We start from the raw sequence: 19,934 nt of genomic DNA, 5'->3' as shown, positions 1-19,934 counted from the left end.
ATAATTCATGTATTTGTGTACTCACTCCCATTGGGACTTTTTTTTTCTAGTTTTGTTTTTGTTTAAGACACTATCACTCTGTAACCTAGATTGGCCTAGAATTCATTATATCACCTTCCCTGGTAATCTTCCCTCAGCCTCTGAGTATCAGGATTCCAGGCATGAGCTCTAACACCTACCTTACAAATTAATTTTAAAATGCTACGAGTACACCAGGGAGTTTCCTCAAAAAACAAAAACAAAAACAAAACAAACAAACAAAAAAACCCCAAAAACAAAAACAAAAAACCTTGCCTGTATCTTTAACCATGGGCCATTGTTGAACTGTTCTGGTGTCTATAGTTTTATCTTTCGTAAATGTTTCTTTGACTTCTGACTTCTTTTGTTTCTTATGACTCTTTTGCTTATGCCTTAAATCCATTCCTTTTCTTTTTGTTAAATTGTATAGTCTCCTTTTGCAAAGAAACATCACATATTAATGGCCTCTTGACCTGTTGTAGATGTGTGGTTTGTTTCCAGACTGGGGTAACACTGAGTGATACAGCTGTCAAGGGTTCTTCTTTAAAGAAGGTGGGAGTGGGTGGGTGAATGAGGGATGTGTGTGCCTGGAGAGCATTCTCTCAGAGGCAAAGGGGGAGGGGAGGGGTAAAGAACTCTGGAAGGGGGTACCAGAAAGGGGGAAACATTTAGAATGTAAATAAAATAATATAATGAAAAAAATTAGCAAACAAACAAAAGAATTGTGCCTTCGATTGTAGTCTTGACGACCCTGTATTAGTTTATAGATTGCCACTCAGCCTGAGGGAAAAGGTAGTGGTGGTCCTGAGACTGTTAATCTGGCCACAGTACCAGTGCCTTCTCCATCAACAGCTGGAAGCACACTGTTGTCACATGGCTGCATCTCTGAGGAAAGGGAAGGTTTAAGTGTCAGTGATGCAGAGTGAGCCTCTCTACCGTGTTCAAGCTGGAAGCGTTCTAGTTACTGTGTGCTGCTTTTGTTTGGTTTTTAGTGAAGGCAATTTTGCCTTTTCAATGATCTTTCAGAAAATAAATTCCTAGATTGGTAGGCTCCAGAAGTTTGGATTTGACAAAGCAATGTTAAATATATGTAAAAGTGGGGTGTTCAGTATGCTTCAGGGGTGTATACTGGGCAAATCACTAGAGAAGACAGGCATAAACGTAGTGACAAGGTGTCAGTTCCCCAGCTGGGCGACCGTCCCAAAGACTTTCTTTCTTCTTAAGCGTATCAGTGGTGCAAACATAAGAAGCCACAAAAAGGCTGCAAAGTGAAACTTTCTCTGCCTCATTGATCGTCAGCTGTTTCTCTACATTAACAACTTATCCCTCAGCCAGAAAACGTCTTTACTTCAGGTGCTGATAAGGTTCTTAGGGTCATGTAAAGTCTTCAGGAGGCAGCAACGAGAGGATCAGGAGTTCAAGACCATCCTTGGAAATTCACTGAGGCTGAAGCCAGCCCTGTGTTACATTTAGATCTGGTTTTTTTTGGTCTTCTGATAACCCTTCAGAGACCTCTCTGGACTCAACATAACAGAAGGCCCTTCTTTTATGCCATAAGCCAGGAACTTGAACGCAAGCATGTTTCCAGAGAGCTGTACCACAAGTCTGCCCACGATGACACCAATTTTAAAACATTCAGTTCTGTATTGTCTTCTTCCCTCATCCAGTATTATAAAACCGATAACTTTTAATTATCCCTGTGACTTTTCAAAGGAAACATCGAGGATTTCAACATTAGCCTGCAGTGAAAATTAATTGTTAGTCTTCCTTTTTGACTCTCCAAACAGAAAAAATACCGCCAGCATCCAGATACGCTCAAGTTTACCTCCATTGAAGATGCTCCCATTACAGTGCAGTCTAAAATTAACCAGGCCCAGAGGAGTGATGTAAGTGTCCACTGTGTGTGTGCCTTAGTAGCTGTTTACTGACGTACCTGCACGCGAATTCTCAGGTCACCTGACCGTAGCTATTTTATCATCTTAAGAGCCTCCTCAGGGCAGCCATGAATTCCCGCTGTCCAGTGATGCCACGTAGGGATGATCGTAGGGACAGTAACAGAGTGTCTTTCTTAATGTCGCCTCGTGAAATGCACCTTGAAATTATTTTCCAGTGCCTTCACACTTTGTGTCTGCCCGGTTTCTCTCCTAGATTGCTTACAAAGCCAAAGGGGAGGAAATTCTGCACAAGTATAACCTACCAGCAGACCTGCCGCAGTTCATTCAGGCTAAGGTGAACGCCTACAACATCAGTGAGGTGCGTCCATCGCTATCCTACATGCCCGGCCTTTACCGACGAGGCCTTGAGGTCCTATTCAAGGGGTGTTTCTCTTTCAGAATATGTACAAAGCTGACTTGAAAGACTTAAGCAAGAAGGGCTATGACCTGAGAATTGATGCCATTCCCATCAAAGCCGCCAAAGCTGCCCGACAGGCTGCGAGTGACGTAAGTCCAGCCATGGTCACGTGTGTAGCATGGGACCTAACGGGATACCCAGAAGTCACCAAGTAGGGTGTCCCTGACTGGAAACGAGTCTGAAAAGCACCCCAAACAGAGCTCAGTATTCTTGGAGGCAGAATTGGCATAACTATGTACCCATGAGCTGCCATCAAGACTTAAAACCACTGGGCAGACGTCTGCTACATTCACTTTACTCTGAAGCTAAGAAATTCAAGTTGAAATAGCCTCTAGATGGAATAATTTTATCACTAACCTTTATTAATTTACATGGTTTTCTCTTTCCCTTCTTTCATGCATTATGCCTATTTTCCTAGGAAATTCAAGTATAACTTCTTATTGAAATGAAGTTTTCATCACAACAATGTATACTACAATTACAAAAACAAAACAAAACAAACAAAAATGACAAAACAAATCCCCTAATGTCCTCGTTCAGAAAAGTCCTCCCACCTGAAATTTCTCCCTGAGCTTCTTTCTCGTGGATGGCTCCTCCAGCCACCCCACACCCAATTCTCAGAGTTCCCTTGTATCTGCCCTGGCTTTTCCAGGATCCTCTGCAGGTCTCCCTGAGAATTCCCAGTCCCCCTCTGTATCTAATGCAAAGCCAAATTGCATTCAGCATGACTGGGCTCCGAGTTTCTTTCTTAATAATCAAGGACTCAGAGCATTTCTTTTCTGTTGAGCCTTCAGCTGTCAAGTCCTCAGCTATTCCAGGGTCCTGTCAGCAGAGAGTAATAGGTAAAGAATGTGAAATGATGCTTCGTTTCATGATTTTTCCAGTGTCTATGGAGAAAGATACAGTTTGTCACTGATGGGAATTAGGGTAGCATCTGCAACCCAACTGCCTTTGGGTGGACAGAACTAGCTATAGACATCCAAGTGGCTTCTAAAGGATGTTTTATTTTAGCATACTATGTAGGAAGCTGGTCTTTCATATCCTCAGATTTCATACCCACAGATACCTAACTATGGATTGGAAAAAAAAAACCTTTAAAATTACATCTGTACTAAACATGTACAGATTTTTTATCATTATCCTCAAATGACACAAAACCATTTAGAACTTGTTAGATATTATAAATAATCTAGAGATGACTTGAAGTATATATGAGAGAATATGCTTAGGTTACACTCTCTCTTTCTCTCTCTCTCTCTCTCTCACACACACACACACACACTCTCACTCCTTTTCTTACACACGTACACTCTCTCACATTCTCTCTCTCTCACATACACTCTCTCACATTCTCTCTCACACACACACTCTGTCTCTGTCTCTCTGTCTCTGTCTCTCTCTCACACACACACACACACACTCTCTGTGTCTCTGTCTCTCTGTCTCTGTCTCTGTCCCTCACTCTCACACACACACACATACACACACACACACACACACACACACATACACACACACGACTAGCATATGGGTGGAGGTTGGTGTGTGTATGGAATGGGGAATCCTGGAACCAATCCTCTTGTTAGGGGAATATTTAAAAATTTCTCGGAAGCTCAAAATATTCAAATTACGACCTCAGCGTCCAGTACAATCTTAAAAGCTACATTTTAAAAATATGCCCGCCTTCGTTCCCAATAGATTCACTACAAGAAAGATTATGAAAAAGCTAAAGGGAAAATGGTTGGCTTCCAAAGTCTCCAAGACGATCCTAAACTGGTTCACTACATGAACGTGGCCAAGATTCAGTCAGACAGGGAGTATAAGAAAGACTACGAAAAGACGAAGACCAAGTACAACACGCCTCACGACATGGTCGATGTTGTGGCGGCTAAGAAGGCCCAGGACGTGATCAGCAATACCAACTACAAGCACTCTCTCCACCACTACACCTACCTGCCAGACGCCATGGACCTGGAGCTGTCCAAGAACATGATGCACATACAGAGCGATGTAAGTGCCATTCCCCAGGGCACCAGCTCTCAGTCCCAGTGGGGGCCGGGGTCTCACGCCTCTTCCCTCCCTATAGAACGCCTACAAGGAAGACTATAACACCTGGATGAAGGGCATTGGCTGGATTCCGATCGGCAGCCTGGACCAAGAAAAGGTTAAAAAGGCAGGGGATGCCCTGAGTGAAAAGAAATACAGGCAACATCCAGACACACTCAAGTTCACCAGCATCGTGGACTCCCCCGTGATGGTGCAGGCAAAACAGAACACCCAGCAAGTCAGTGATGTGAGTACAGAGGGAGGGTGTGTGCACACGCGTGTGTGCGTCTATGTGTGTGTGTGTGGGGGGGTGTTGGTGATGGTGGGAGCACTTTTAGAGTAGAGTACCACTTCAATGTATTGATGCTTATGCCAATGTCTTTTCATTTCTAATTTAATGTTAAATTAAAATTTAGACTTTATACACATATTTAGATTCATATACTATTAATTTATATGATTATCTATATTAAATAGAGAGATTTAGATTTAGATAATTAGAGTTTACCTAATTATACATTAAATTATAATTAGAACACTAATTATATTCAGTGTTAAAGCCATGGGAGCTGGAGAGATGGCTCAGTGTTTAGGAGCCCTGACTGCTCTTGCAGGGGACCAGTTGGTTCCCAGCACCCATATGGTGTCTGTCGCTCCAGTGCCCTCTGACCTGAGCAAACATGCATGCAAGCGAAATGCTCACGCAAATAAAATAAATACATCTTAAATCATTAAATAAATAAAAAGAACAGTTTTAAATTTAGCATAGGCATGTTCTCTTATTCCCCTAGCAACTAATTTAAAAAAACAAAACAAAACAAAAACCAAAAACCTCATTTATAAAATCTTCCTTCTCAACTGCCACTAAAAGGCTGTCTCATTGGAGACATTTGAAAATATTCTATTTATTGCATGGATAGAAGACGTTGAGACCCAAGCCACACCTCCCAATTCCCTTCCTCTACTTCCTCCCCGTCCTCCTCCCTTACTGGGTACATCTGACAGGCACAAAAAGTTACTCCAGACCTGAGGTGGTGGCACTCTTCCTCCCAGAACATGAGCGTCTGAAAACTTAGGCCAACCTCGGCTCCGTAGCAAAAGAGAAGGCAACAAAGGGAGGGTTTAAAGGGGCAGGCGCTGCCAAGAACAGCTCCATTGAGCGTGTAGTTAACGGGCTTTCCTCTCAGCGAGGCGTGGCAGGCCTTTCACCTTTGTGTCTGTGTCGCAGATCTTGTACAAAGCTAAGGGGGAAGACGTGAAGCATAAGTACACCCTGAACCCTGACCTGCCACAGTTTCTTCAGGCCAAGTGCAACGCTTACAACATAAGCGACGTGAGTACTGAGGGCCTCTCATGGCGTGGGAAAGCTTGGTGTGACAGGAAAGAGAGCTTTAGCGAAGCCTCTGGGTAATTCTGTATTCCCGCTCTTGGGCCCCAGCAAAGTGCATCTCGGGATGCTGGCTCTTGACCCTTGACCTTGAGCTGGCTCTTGGTGAGGAAGGACCCCTTTGTGGGTGTAGCACTCTGCTCTACACGGAGCCCGTTGCCTATTCCCCTAGCGCTTCTGTTTAGTTTTCTGGTTGGCACACGGGAGAGGAACTAGAATCCTCCAGGAGAAAATGAAAATAAATGAATTCTTATTCATTGGTTTACCTTTTTTTTTCTTTAACAATAGCCTTAAAATGTGTAAAGCTGGCCTCCAAGTCTCCTCTTGGCCATCCTTCATATGACAGGGCAGCGTCATTTTCTCTCACTACCCATCACACACCAGAGTTCCCACAGCCTTTACTGTGCCCTCCTTCATCCACTCTGGATTTTCAACGTCCCTCTTCTGTGTGTGCCAAGGCCAGATTTGAGCAAATATTCAGTGCAGAGACCAGTGATCTATGCTGGATACAAAGTGCGACCCTTGGCTGATGTGGTCTCCTCAGAGAGCACATGTGATTGGGGGATCTAATCCCTTAGCTCACACACTTGAGAGACCCAGAGAATGCCAGTGCTTGGGGGACTCTTGCGCTGACAGTGCACTGACCCCCTGTTGCTTTCTCCCCCAGGTCTGTTACAAACGGGACTGGCATGACTTGATAGCCAAAGGCAACAATGTCCTGGCTGATGCCATTCCCATCACCGCGGCCAAGTCATCAAGAAACATCGCCAGTGATGTGAGTAGAGTTTCAGGTGAAATTCGAGTAGCTGCTTTTTTTTGAAAGTTCTCAGATACACGCTTGCTTGGGCGTATACAGTTAATGTCATTCAACCTCTCCACAAAATATTGTTTTGAAAACCTGCCACCTTTTCAACATTGCCGCGACTTTTCCCCCAGATGGATGCCTTCAGTAGAAATGTCCTAAGCCTGACAGTAACTTTCTCCCCTGTCTCACGCCCAAAATTACCTCCATGGACGCATTTCCCTGACAGCTCGTGTTTATTTTCAGTGAGAACATGATCCGACTGACAGTACCATGGTAAATGCATTGCCCCTGCATTCAGTAGAGTGGAGAATGGAGAATGTTACATATCTGCAGATATTTCAGAAGTCAAGCGGGACCCCTGCCCCTCCTAGGATATAATTGCAATTATTCTAGTCAATTGATATCATTTCATCTATGATTATATGTATACACACACATATATATGTATATATATGAATATTTATATACAGTACACAGAGAAAGACTCTCATCTTTATAAACACATTTTTAGGCATTCCTGTCTTGCAGGGTGACAATCTTGACTTGAGAAAAGAGGAGAAACCAGCTGTGTGTGTAGCCTACATAGGAGAAAGGGGTGTAAAGACCCTACAGCTTCCCTTGCATGGACTGAAAATGCCTTCCTCAAAGCTTTGTACACTGTACCCATCCCTCTGAAATACACTCCTGATTTACATTGAAAGCAAAAGTCTGAAATATATCTCTGTCCCTTTCCCAGCCTAGCACGTTTACAGTGCATTCTCTGATAGGTCAAGAGGTAACCTTAGACCTGTTAAGTCCTTACTTATGAATTCCTCCTTACACTGCCAGTGCTCAGTGTCTGCAGGGTTCAGGTAGATTCGGATTCTCTTGAACACTATTGAGGGCTCGAGCTAACACAGGGTACCTCAGTCTGCATCTTAATGATGGTCCCAGCAGTGAGAGACCTCAAGCAGATTTGCTTTGGCTTGGGTTTTATTGATGGGAAACCCCACAGGTTTTGCTGGAGTTCCTTCATTCCTCTGTAGTTCCTTCAGTCATGAATTTACAGAGGAAGCAGCTGATGGAGGGGGCTAGGTGAAGGCCCAACTTACTTCCATGACTGATGTTCACCTCCATGACCAGGAATTACATACTGGATTAGAAAGCACCACATCCCCATGAAGCTAAAAGACATTGATCTGATATTTGGAAAGTGGTATTCCAAAGTGATATTCTGGCTGATTTTAAAATCCTGTTTACAAATCATCTGTAGAAGCCCAGCATAGGGGAAGGTTTTTACATTTTTCATGGGACTCCCTTGAATTCCGTGCAGAGTTTAAAGGTGTTTTGCTATACATTTTCTGGGAAGCATATGGTGTGTGTTTCGTTAACACACATTGAAAAAGTCATATATCCTGTTTCCTTCTCCGTGTGAAAAAAAAATGTTGTTCCTAGTGTTCCCAGTCCTAGGACTTGGCTAAGCGAGTTTTCTCTCCACAGTATAAATACAAGGAAGCTTATGAGAAGGCGAAGGGAAAGCACGTTGGTTTCAGAAGCCTCCAGGACGACCCCAAGTTGGTCCATTATATGAACGTGGCCAAGTTGCAGTCGGACCGAGAATACAAGAAAAACTACGAGAACACCAAAACCAGTTACCATACCCCTGGGGACATGGTTAGCATCACTGCTGCAAGGATGGCCCAGGACGTGGCCACCAATGTCAACTACAAGCAACCAATACACCACTACACATACCTGCCGGATTCCTTGAGTCTTGAGCACACGAGGAATGCCAATCAAATTCAGAGCGATGTGAGTACGCGCTTCATGATAACCCAGAGACGTCTGCCCTTAACGGATGAGCCTTTCCGTCTGTTTTATTCCGATTTAAAACGCAGTAAGATGCTTGAAAAAAAAGTACACATTAGAGTAAGCGATGCTCATTCAAAAACTTTCAGAGGTTTTGCTGATTTCCCGTATTTACCATTGTAAACATTGACATTGCTTCTGTTCACTTACGGGTGAAGCCAGGACCGCGTTCTTCTAATCAAATGAGATTCTTCGATTCTCAGTTTTAGTGGTAATAGCGGCGTGACGCGGAACTGGATTCTTTCTGAATCCAGTAAAGTTTTTCTTTTCTTTTTATTAAACTCAAGGTCACACTGTCATCCGTGTAAATCTATGTAATGAGTCATAGAGAATGAACTAGGAAGCTCTACTTGGAGCATGAATCACAGGGAGCCCCACAGGGAGCTGTTTAACATTCAGGGCATTCCGTTCTGCAGATTTCTGTAAGACTCGTCCTCTGCCATTTCTGTAAGACTCATTCTCTGCCGGGGGAAGAAATAGAATCTGGTCATTGAGCTGTCAGTGAAAAGCTCCTGCCAGCTGAGATCAGGAATAACTTGGGTGCGCAGTGTGGGTGAAACTCAGACCTGCCGATTTTTTAGTGAAATCCAAAGGGACCCCCAATTTCCTGTCAAAAGGGTCCAAAAGAGGTTCACCACTCCCGTGGAAACACATGACCTAGGTTCCCTTCTGCAGTGTATAATGAACTCTCCCAGCATACCTGCTTTGGCTCGTCCTCAGTTCCTGGTTAATAAGCGGAATGGAAGACAGAACCACAAGCACAGGGGAAATAATTGCTTGCGTTTCTTTGGGGTAGAATTGCTGGTCCCAGAAGCTTCCCTGTTGCCTAGGCTGCCTTCTCATACGAGCTTCCCCATTTGCAGAATGTGTACAAAGACGAGTACAACAGCTTCTTCAAGGGCATCGGGTGGATCCCCATCGGCTCGCTGGAGGTGGAGAAGGCCAAGAAAGCAGGCGATGCTCTGAACGAGAGGAAGTACCGACAGCACCCGGACACCATCAAGTTCACAAGTGTGCCTGACTCCATGGGCATGGTTTTGGCTCAGCAGAACACAAAGCAGCTAAGTGATGTAAGAGGTTTCCCATTAGTCCACGAATAAACCCCATAGCCAAGCCCCCATACCAGGCTCCTTCACTGAGTACGTGAGGGCGCATACGAGCCAGTTCAGAAACTGTTTTCAGAGGTTAAAGGCCAGACGACTTTGGAAGTAACCAGGTTGAATTTGAAGACAGAGAAAACAGGCAGCCTTTCCAACTCTGCTGTGTTTTCCCAACACATGTCATTCATAAGCAGGACCTGCACGTTATACATGGGAGATGAGTGTTTCTATTAGCATCTTCAATTGGGTCTGAATTGCAAAAGCTGTTGATTGCTGGGAGTTCTCCCAGATGCACAGAGAAATGGCATAATGTCCTACTCTTCTTGACTAACAGCTCGCTCTGTGAGGCACTCTTAAAATGAGGCCTCTGGGGACAAGACCAGTGGTCTATTTGGTGCCGTTCTTTCTGGGACTCAGGCCCCTTTCTTCCTGTCAGAGGCAAATTACTATTCTCAGTGTGTCACATCACCTAGTGCTTTCCAAGTTCTTTTACAAGTGCCTCCTTCAGGAAGAGAAGCAGATTTTAAAACGTAAGGATCATATTTGTTTTAGCCCCAGATGTAGGAAAGGAGGGCACACTTGCCTTGCCTCAGACCTGCAGGTCATCTGTGGGTTTCATCCCTTCAGGGCAGTCCCTGCTCTTGCATCACCACAGAGCTTAAGGATAGGATCACTTCAGTACTCAGAAATGCTGGAGATTCTTTTGTGTTGAGAAAGGCGTCGCTTCTCCCCAAGTTTGAATTAGCTAGGAAAATGTACTGTCTGCTCCACCACAATAAATACCACTAGCATACACCGAGATACTCAAGCCAGAAATGTGCTTGTCACTTTGGATGTAACCTCCATGCCCCTCCCCACATCCTATCTGACGCCAAGCCTGTGTTCTGAAGTCATCTTTCTACAGATTTTATCTCTGACCTGTTACCAACCGGAGTCTCTTGCCTGTCATGTCGATGGCTGACAAGTGACTTAGATTCACTGTCTGGGCTCTCCAGTAATAAAATGCCATCTTCTTGTGTGTAAACCCTTTAAGGTATTTCTCCTTGAACTTAGAATTCAAACTCGTTGCCTTGGGTGAAGAGGCCTCTGCTCCACGGATCGCTCTCCATCCATCTATGCCACTTCCAATCCTGAGTGTCAGGTTGTCCTGAGCTCCTCCATGTGGCTCTTCTAACCGTGGGGCTCTGGATGGTTTTCTGCCTGGTACTGTCCCATCCACCCAAGTCTGAGCACACACACACACTACCCCTCTAACTCTGTCTTGGCGACTGTACAAGTTCTTGTGGGACGGTTGTCGTATTTGCAGCATATCGAAAACTCAGCTCTAGTTGATAGTTTGCGTGCTTATGCAGAAACATGCCTTCTCTATGAGACTATGAGCTCCAAGAGGAGAGATCTGTTTTTTTTTAAACTTTAAACACAGAACCCCCCCATCCCAAGTGGTGGAATGAACATCCAAATATTCCTACCCCGGCTCCCTGCCCATGATGGTGTATGCATTTGTCTTGTATATGCAAAATGCCAACCATACCCTTCCATTTTTTAGGCATGGCTACATGATGAAGCTCATCCTGTGTCAGACCCTAACATTCACATGTCTCTTTCTCTGCAGTTGAACTACAAGGTAGAGGGAGAGAAACTGAAGCATAAATACACAATGGACCCTGAACTGCCTCAGTTCATCCAAGCCAAAGTTAACGCCATCAACATGAGTGATGTGAGTAGACCTGATAACTCGGAATAGTGCTTATGCGAGCAGCCTGTTTCTAACTCTGGGTAACTCCTGTACTGAGTCACTCGGGGGGGAGGCAAACCAAGTGTAGACCATTTGAAAACTCAGATGGGAGCCTTGTACCGCGGTGGACTAGAGGTCACAGTAACATTTTGCTTGGTGTATATTCTTTCTGTATAACAGCTGTGACTCACTGGTCGATGGGAAAGCCAGTTTAGAAAATGGCACCCCATTGTTGAGAAACACCAAGTATGGCAAAGGCTAGAAGTAACAGGTCCATAGTCTGCCCCAAGAGTGAGGGCCACTCTGTACAGTTTTGTTTCAGTTATTTATTAAAACTTCTCAAAGAGTTCAGCTCGCTTCTGTAATTGCTGTGACTTCTGAAACAACGAGTTATCAGCGCTTTAAGTGGTAGTCGGGGGGCAAGTAATTGGTTACAACCCAAAACTGTGAAGCCAGGAGTTACAACACGGACTTGCAATGTCAGGAGCTTAGGACACTGGTCCTTGACACTAAGGCTGAAGAATAGAGAGAATCTCAGTCCGGCCCAGGCAGCATATTGGGACCTTCTGTCAAAAAATAAAATAAAGCAAATAAATATACAATATGAATTATAATTTAAAAATGTAATTAAACCCAAGGGGAAAATCTATTTATAAAATAATCTATTATGAAATATATTTTATGTATATTCTAGGCAGGATCTCATTAAGTAACCAACACTAACTTAGAATTCCCTATATGGAAAAAGCTGACCAGGAACTCAGATCTAGGCAGATCTCCTCTGCCTCCCAAGTGCTAGGATTAAAGTGTGCACCACCATGGCAAGCAACTGCTTATGTCTTAATGAGGACTTACTTAAAAATAATAGCTTAGTCTTAGTTATTCTTAACATTTTAAGTATTTATTTTTTTTTGGTAATCTATTATATGCATTTGGTCCATTTGAAATTTTCTCTCAGCACAGCATTAAAAGCACTTAACAATGAAGGCCACAGGAGTGGTCATGTATCTGACTTTTAAAATTTTGATGACAAATTTCTCTAACTTTAAAATGCTTTACCCTGGAAAGTTTGTCCCAACTGTGAATCGTCTTAAAGGACAGATTGGAAGTACAGAAATGTATGGAATCTCACCTTACCTTCAAAGCAGGCCTTTCCATTGCCCTGTCACCCAAGCATAGACCCCGTGTCATTGGCTGAGATTATACGGTGTATTGTTCATTGTTTTCACTGGTTTCTTTTTTGAGTTGGATTTTGTTTTGTTTTATTTTGTTTTCTGAAACAGGGTCTTCCTGTATATTCCAGGCAGGCCTTAAGCCCACCATCCTCCTTCAGCCCTTCAATGCTATGACTATTGCCCTCCACCCCCAGCCCCTTTTACAGCTTACAAAAATAACGTAACAGACACTCGGGCGATGAACTAGTCACTTGGCCTCAGGTTCTCTTAGTAGAATGGAGTGTAGATATCTTGTGAAAGATACCTTGCTGTCCAGTTTCAATTTGCCCTTTCACCATGTCAAGTGATAAAGAAGCCCTTTGTTTCTTGCAGGCTCATTACAAAGCAGACTGGAAGAAAACACTTGCCAAGGGTTACGACTTGAGACCAGATGCCATTCCCATCGTTGCTGCCAAAAGTTCAAGAAACATCGCTAGTGACGTAAGAGAAATGCCGCGTGTTTTACCGTCTGCATATTGTGCATAAGACCGTGCTCTATAGAGGGAAACACATGAAGAGATTACAGCATGAAGTGTTTTCTTATTTCCCAACTGCCAGTGATATTTTCTTATTACTTCACTGAAAAAAATGTTTTAAAACTTCATTATAAAGAAGAAAACTACTGTTTTAATTTAACAATTTATTTATAAGAAAAATTTAGTGAAACAAGAGAAACTGGGAAGAACTGTAGGTTAAATAACAATGTTTTAATTGTTTTTAAACAAATTATGTGTTCTTGATGAATTGATATAATTATCATAGTAGAGTATGAGTTCATTCATTTTAAGATCAATACTTTAATTTGCAGTAGGGCTTTGCTGAAATGAAACCATGATTACATGATTTTTAAAAGTAGTGTAAGTTATTGATGGAAATAAGGTATAAATATATAACTACTTAATAAATAAGCCTTTTCAGGAGCCTTTAAGCATATCCAAAGAATCCGCTAGTGAACAATGAAGATATAAATTGCAAATTATTTTATTATTTATTATTCTCAGAGCAAGTGTTGTAGTCATCCATTAGAAATATTTTTCAAGTTGCGCATTAAAATGCTAAAGATATCTTGAGCATTCCCTCTATTCAGACTGAACTTGACTTTGTGTAGATTGTTAAATAAATTCAGTTTATATCAAACTGTCTGGCTCTCTCCCAAACAGTGCAAGTACAAGGAGGCCTATGAGAAAGCCAAAGGCAAGCAAATTGGCTTTCTCAGTCTTCAGGATGACCCTAAGCTGGTTCACTACATGAATGTGGCCAAAATACAATCAGACCGTGAATATAAGAAGGGATACGAGGCCAGCAAGACCCGGTACCACACACCCCTAGACATGTTCAGTGTGACCGCTGCAAAGAAGTCTCAGGAAGTTGCAACCAACAGCAACTACAGACAGCCCTACCACAACTACACCCTCCTGCCTGATGCCTTAAATGTGGAGCACTCCAGGAATGCCATGCAGATTCAGAGTGATGTACGTACCAGCCAGCAGTTGGTATGGTCAGCTCCCCATGCCCATGGGAGGGAGGGAGGAGCCACAGTCATCAGTCACCTTCATCCTGTACCTGACCTAGGTCACTGTCCTTCCTAGGGATTTGCAGAGTGACAGTATTTCATTCATGTAACCACATGTGACCCAATGTTATACAGGTTGTGTGTGTGTGTGTGTGTGTGTGTGTGTGTGTGAGAGAGAGAGAGAGAGAGAGAGAGAGAGAGAGACCCACATGTGATATGTTCTGCGACAGAATTAAGATCTACAATATTATTCCCAATGCAGTTTTAAAAATTTAATCCTGTTGTTGTTGTTGCTTTGTTTTGTTTTAGTTTGGTTTCAGTTTAACCTTACATTGTACATGTAGTACAAGCTGACTTTGAACCCACAGTCCTGTCTTAGCCTCCTGAGTGATAGGATTATAATATATCATCATGCCTAGCTACGGACGTTAGTTTTTTAAATGAATTAATACCTCAAGACTTCCAGAGTTTTTGTTTGTTTGGTTTTGAGACAGGGGTCTCTCCGTGTAGCCCTGGCTGCCCTAGAACTACTCTGTAGACCAGATTGGCTTCGAAGTCACAGAAGTCTACCTGTCTCTGCCTCCCAAGTGCTGGGATTAAAGTGTGCCGCCACTGCCCAGCTTGTTTGTTTGTTTGTTCATTCGTTTTAGGATTTTCAGATCAAGACCACCATGAATACAATCACTTTCGTAACTTTTTTTCTAAAAGACTGTTATGAGTAAATGTTCTCTGTCTTCTCAGTACCGCCCCATTCCCTTTGTAATAATAAGTCTTGTAGCCAAAGAAACCCAAGGTCTACTTCTTTCTGAAATGAAATATTCTCTCTTTATGATGAAGAATCTATACAAATCTGACTTCACCAACTGGATGAAAGGTATCGGTTGGGTCCCGATCGACTCCTTGGAGGTGGAGAAGGCAAAGAAAGCTGGAGAGATTCTGAGTGAGAGGAAGTATCGCCAGCACCCAGAGAAGCTGAAGTTCACATACTCCATGGACACCATGGAGCAGGCACTTAACAAAAGCAACAAGTTGACTATGGATAAGGTAAGAGCCCCTGGGCTAGCCTTAACCTGAGAAGCCAGCCCTCTGATGATTGCACAGTGGAGCCTACAGTGCCTTTTGTATGACTTCAACACTTTTGTATCATGGTTACGTGCAGGGTGTGTGTATATATATATATATATATATATATGTGCATGTGAATGCATTTATTTGTGTTTAAAGACTACTGTGGATTTCACAATTTCACTGTATCTAGAGAGCTCTTCTCTATTGACTTTTGATGAGACAGAGCGACCAAAGCTCCAGGTCATTGTAAAGGAGGGCAAGATGGTATTCATGTCAGGAACATGATTTTTCTCGGTCTCAGACTTAATCTCTTCCACCGTGTAGATGCGACTCTCCTCTTGCGCCCGTTGTTAGAAACCACTCCGTGGTGAAGTCACATGCTTGACTTCTTATTACAGAGGCTGTACACTGAGAAGTGGAACAAAGACAAGACCAGCATTCATGTCATGCCTGACACTCCAGACATCCTGCTCTCCAGAGTAAACCAGATCACCATGAGTGACGTAAGCATATGAGCAGCAAAGAAGAGGGGGGATGCTGGAATCAGGGGCCTTGTTGTGATGGAAATAACAAGGCACTGTTGTTTCTCTGGCTTCTGGTTTAGAAACTATACAAGGCTGGCTGGGAAGAAGAGAAGAAGAAAGGCTATGATCTCAAGCCTGATGCCATCTCAATAAAGGCTGCAAAGGCCTCCAGAGACATTGCCAGTGACGTAAGTGCTTCCACTGGAACCTTCAGGATGAGTGAGGACTCAGACAAGCCAGGCTTATGCCTGATCAGGAGTAGGGATCAGCTTCACTAGCTGGACACACCACCCTAAGACTTTATCCCTCCACACAGGCCAATTGCCCTCTAATCATTTGTTCATTGTACAATGTAACAATGATAAGGCCTTGCTAAAATAAGTTATATCAAGAGTTATGAAAGACAATTCTAAGCAAACTGAAGGATATGAGCTACATACTTTCCCTATGAGATCCATGGCCTTACCCTAAGGACACACTAAGGAAGTGCACTTACGGCCTTTTCTGTGCAATACAGTGTGGGTGTGAGGAGGAAATACACCACTTTTGAGATTACTCTCCATTTGATGCACAAAGCTATTGCTTCCTTGCTTGGCCACCCCCTCTCTGCCTCAGTATAGGAAGCTCTAAATTCTTTACCCCCACCAAAGTTAAGCGCATCCAGAGAGTCACATTTTATTCTCCTGCCTGCACCATGTATATGGTTGCCCTGTTTCTTTTCTGTCCACAGTACAAGTACAAGCAAGCCTATGAACAAGCCAAAGGGAAGCACATTGGCTTCCGCAGCCTGGAAGACGACCCCAAGCTGGTGCACTTCATGCAGGTGGCCAAGATGCAGTCAGACCGGGAATACAAGAAGGGCTATGAGAAATCCAAGACATCCTTCCACACCCCAGTGGACATGGTCAGTGTGGTGGCAGCCAAGAAGTCTCAGGAAGTGGCCACCAATGCCAACTACAGGAACATAATCCACACCTACAACATGCTCCCTGATGCCATGGGCTTTGAGTTGGCCAAGAACATGATGCAGATCCAGAGTGATGTATGTGAAAGTGATTCGTGTCTGTAGCGCCTTTGCTTAAGACATAAGCTATTACCTTCCTCATAAGGAGCTCCTGAGTGACCATACGTAGTGACACTGCAAAACTCCTAAAAGAAATGCGCACGCAATTTCTTGAAGAGGTGTTTTACTCATTCTCTTGGGCTGAATTCACTTCTTTTAATGAAGTGAGGTCTACTCTAGAAGCTAAAACCTAATCTCTCACTTTTGGTGCCGCAGTCACTATTGGCTTCTGAATTCAGCAACAGCAAATATATTTGGGTTTTTTTTTGTTTGTTTTGTTTTGTTTTGTTTTTGAGAGGATCCACTGAAGGAAACAAGCCTAGCAAATAGGACGGAATGTCTGAAAGGCTCTTGGTAGAAGGGTGAAAGAGAAAGACCAGCATGGTGGTGTACATCTGTCATCTCAGGACTTGGGCAGCCTCAGTGAAGACTCCCAAGCCACTGCCATCCACTTCTGTGTCCACACTTGTACTTCTGTCTGCTGCTAATGCAATAGTTAGGAGGTGATGGGCGAGGTAGTGTCAGGAATGAGTACAGGGCAGACAGGATTCCAGAATCATTCTAAAATAATGTGCACTACAGAAATAAAAGGAGACCCCATCAAGCCAAGTCTCGATTTCTCATTGGAATAGAAACCCGGGCTATGCATTGTCAGAGAGACACCAATGCTAACCGAAAGCACCATGTTCAGCTTTAGGGGGAAATGTCTCAGCTGAGGGGAAAACCCTACACAACAGTACCGAGTGCAAGTCAGGTTTCTGGTTGACATTAGGAAATCATGATGGTACACAATCAAACACTTAGTACTGGAGAGAAAAATCTGATTTTAGGAATTACCTATCTACAAAGAAAGCTTGACGAATAACGTGTAATGGAAATTGTAATCACACAGCACAGGAGTCCATGTCTTGGTTCTTAATGTCTTTGTGAAGACATCAAGAAAAATAAATCACCAAGATACTTATTTTTAATTTCTTGTGAGAAGAAATAGGAAAGAGACAAAGGATTGGGGTGTGACAAGTGGTTTTTAATAGGCTGCAAGTGGAAATGGTGGCATGTCAAACACATTTGTGATTCTCGGGAAGCTTGAGTCCTTCTGATTATTGATTGGTTTTACTCTCTCATAGAATCAGTATAAGGCAGACTATGCCGACTTCATGAAGGGCATTGGATGGCTCCCCCTTGGCTCCCTGGAAGCCGAGAAAAACAAGAAAGCCATGGAGATTATTAGTGAAAAGAAATACCGGCAACACCCAGACACTTTGAAGTACTCCACACTGATGGACTCAATGAACATGGTTTTGGCCCAGAATAATGCAAAAATTATGAATAATGTAAGTCCTGCAGAGGTGTGGTGCGCCCCACGCATCAAAGAGAATCCGTTACATTTAATCCGCAAGTTTTGTGAAGAGTGGGGAGAGACCATTCTTGAGGTTTGCCTCGCTTAGAAAAGGTCTTGTAGACTATAAAAAGATAGAAATTACTCTTAATTAGTAGTCCCCAAATGTTTAATGAATCGTCCACATCATTGACATAACAAAATGAACCTTGTTTGGTTGGTTGGTTTTGTGATATGCTCTCAAATAGCCCAGGCTGGCCTTGAATTTTCCTGTGACTAAAGGTGATGTTTACCTTTTACCTCCTAAATGCTTGAGAGTGTTGCCAGGCTTGGCTTATGCAGTACTGGGTCAAACCCAGTGTATGCAAGGCTTGTACTCTACTGAGCTGCATTCCTAGCCTAGGGTCTGTCCTTTGACTGTTCAGATTGAGAGCAAGTCCTGCCCGTGTCAGATGAGATTGTTGCTGCTAAGCCACAGAGCACCTGTCAAGAGTGGGAGCTTTAAGTAGCATCCTCACCATCTGACATAATCACAGGGATTATTTCCATCCCATGGCTGCAGCTTTGGAACCAGAACATTCCCTGGGCACCCCTGAGAGTAATTGCCCTACATCACTGCTTCCTTTGTCATTAATTATTTAGAAAAGCCTTACTGTTTTTTCCATACAATCAATTATCTATAAGTCTATACAACTTAATTATCTATAAAATGTCAAAACCAATAAGCATATCAAAAGTAGACATCTGCATTTGAAATTGAAATAAAATATTGTGCTAGCCCTGACTGTATCAGGATCACAATTAGAAATGCCTTTGATTAAGTAAAAACATCATTTGGACCTTAACACTCAACAACTCTAGAAAATGACGGCTCTAATTGACCTGGACAGGCAGCCTGTGTGTCTCCCCTGGAGGCTGATTTGTACAGCTGACCCTGTCCTTTGAAAGGGACCTGCCCAAAAAGCAAAGCATGGATCTCAGCACCTCTTTTTATTATTTAGAACCTGAGCTGTCACAAAGATGCATTTACCTTTTAAAATATTAAGTGAGACATTTTCAGTCTGGTAGCACCCAGGAATCTAAAGCAGGAGGATCTGGAGACTGAAGCCGGCCTGAGCTACACAGCACAATCCTGTTTTCAAAGCCCAAAGAAACAAAAATTAGATTTTTTTCTTTTGTACTTCTGATATTCGTGGTGAAAATGTCAGAATGATGATATTAAGGTGAGGATTATAAAATAATGAATGCTGCTGTTGAGAGAACTTACTGATGATCAAGTTTTCCTGTTGCAGAGAAGAGGAAATGGAGCCCCAGGGCAGGCACAGTACCTCTACAGGATGCAGTGTATCAGTGCCTGGCCTGGCTAAGACAAGGACTTCTAATGACTAGCCAGTGCCTTTGCACTAGAGCTATACCACCCCTATAAACCATAAGCCATGTGTTTGTAGTGTGCTATAGTCAAATTAATGTGAATAACTTAGCCCTCTTTAAAGTCATCACGGACTCAGGTACTCAGTGGCCCTGTTCGGCTTGGGGCTACCATATTAGCTTATGCAAAACATTTTCATCATCACTGACAACTCTACTGGATAACACTAAGCTAAAACAAAGACCAGCCATGGACAACATTGCCAGAGCTGTGCCATTCACCTTACCTGTGAGGGAGTTTACAGTAATGTAAAGTTTTAATTGATATTTGTGAAAACAAAAAAAAATGGGGCTGTTCCTTATCCCTCTGAAATCTTTGTGTGTACAGACATACACACACGGGTTTCTGAACAGAGATGCCAATGTGGAATTTGAGGCTTGCAATGTTTTTTTAAAGGATAGTACCAGCAGGAGAGAGGGCTGTTTCAGAGGGAAAAAGTGAGCCGTAAGGCAGGTTCAACAGAGGCTTGGCCAATGCAGCTGACCAAGGGAAT

At 43.2% G+C, this 19,934-nt stretch overlaps 1 protein-coding gene across 48 annotated transcripts in view; it reads left to right on the top strand.

Moving 5' to 3' along the window:
• Positions 1 to 19,934, top strand: part of Neb (nebulin) — a 197,931-nt gene that overhangs the window by 39,905 nt on the left and 138,092 nt on the right. For all 48 annotated transcript variants that reach the window (XM_063283589.1, XM_039106300.1, XM_039106274.1 and 45 more), the window contains 17 exons: positions 1,806 to 1,904; positions 2,167 to 2,271; positions 2,352 to 2,459; positions 4,069 to 4,380; positions 4,457 to 4,663; positions 5,645 to 5,749; positions 6,471 to 6,578; positions 8,088 to 8,399; positions 9,320 to 9,526; positions 11,169 to 11,273; positions 12,839 to 12,946; positions 13,666 to 13,977; positions 14,856 to 15,062; positions 15,485 to 15,589; positions 15,691 to 15,798; positions 16,341 to 16,652; positions 17,801 to 18,007. In XM_063283589.1, coding sequence (XP_063139659.1) covers positions 1,806 to 1,904; positions 2,167 to 2,271; positions 2,352 to 2,459; positions 4,069 to 4,380; positions 4,457 to 4,663; positions 5,645 to 5,749; positions 6,471 to 6,578; positions 8,088 to 8,399; positions 9,320 to 9,526; positions 11,169 to 11,273; positions 12,839 to 12,946; positions 13,666 to 13,977; positions 14,856 to 15,062; positions 15,485 to 15,589; positions 15,691 to 15,798; positions 16,341 to 16,652; positions 17,801 to 18,007 — 3,027 coding nt within the window. The remainder of the gene's footprint in view (positions 1 to 1,805; positions 1,905 to 2,166; positions 2,272 to 2,351; positions 2,460 to 4,068; positions 4,381 to 4,456; positions 4,664 to 5,644; positions 5,750 to 6,470; positions 6,579 to 8,087; positions 8,400 to 9,319; positions 9,527 to 11,168; positions 11,274 to 12,838; positions 12,947 to 13,665; positions 13,978 to 14,855; positions 15,063 to 15,484; positions 15,590 to 15,690; positions 15,799 to 16,340; positions 16,653 to 17,800; positions 18,008 to 19,934) is intronic.

This window comes from Rattus norvegicus, chromosome 3, assembly GCF_036323735.1.
Source record: "Rattus norvegicus strain BN/NHsdMcwi chromosome 3, GRCr8, whole genome shotgun sequence".
Lineage (NCBI taxonomy): Eukaryota > Metazoa > Chordata > Mammalia > Rodentia > Muridae > Rattus > Rattus norvegicus.
This window is presented reverse-complemented; position numbering and strand designations above follow the sequence as displayed.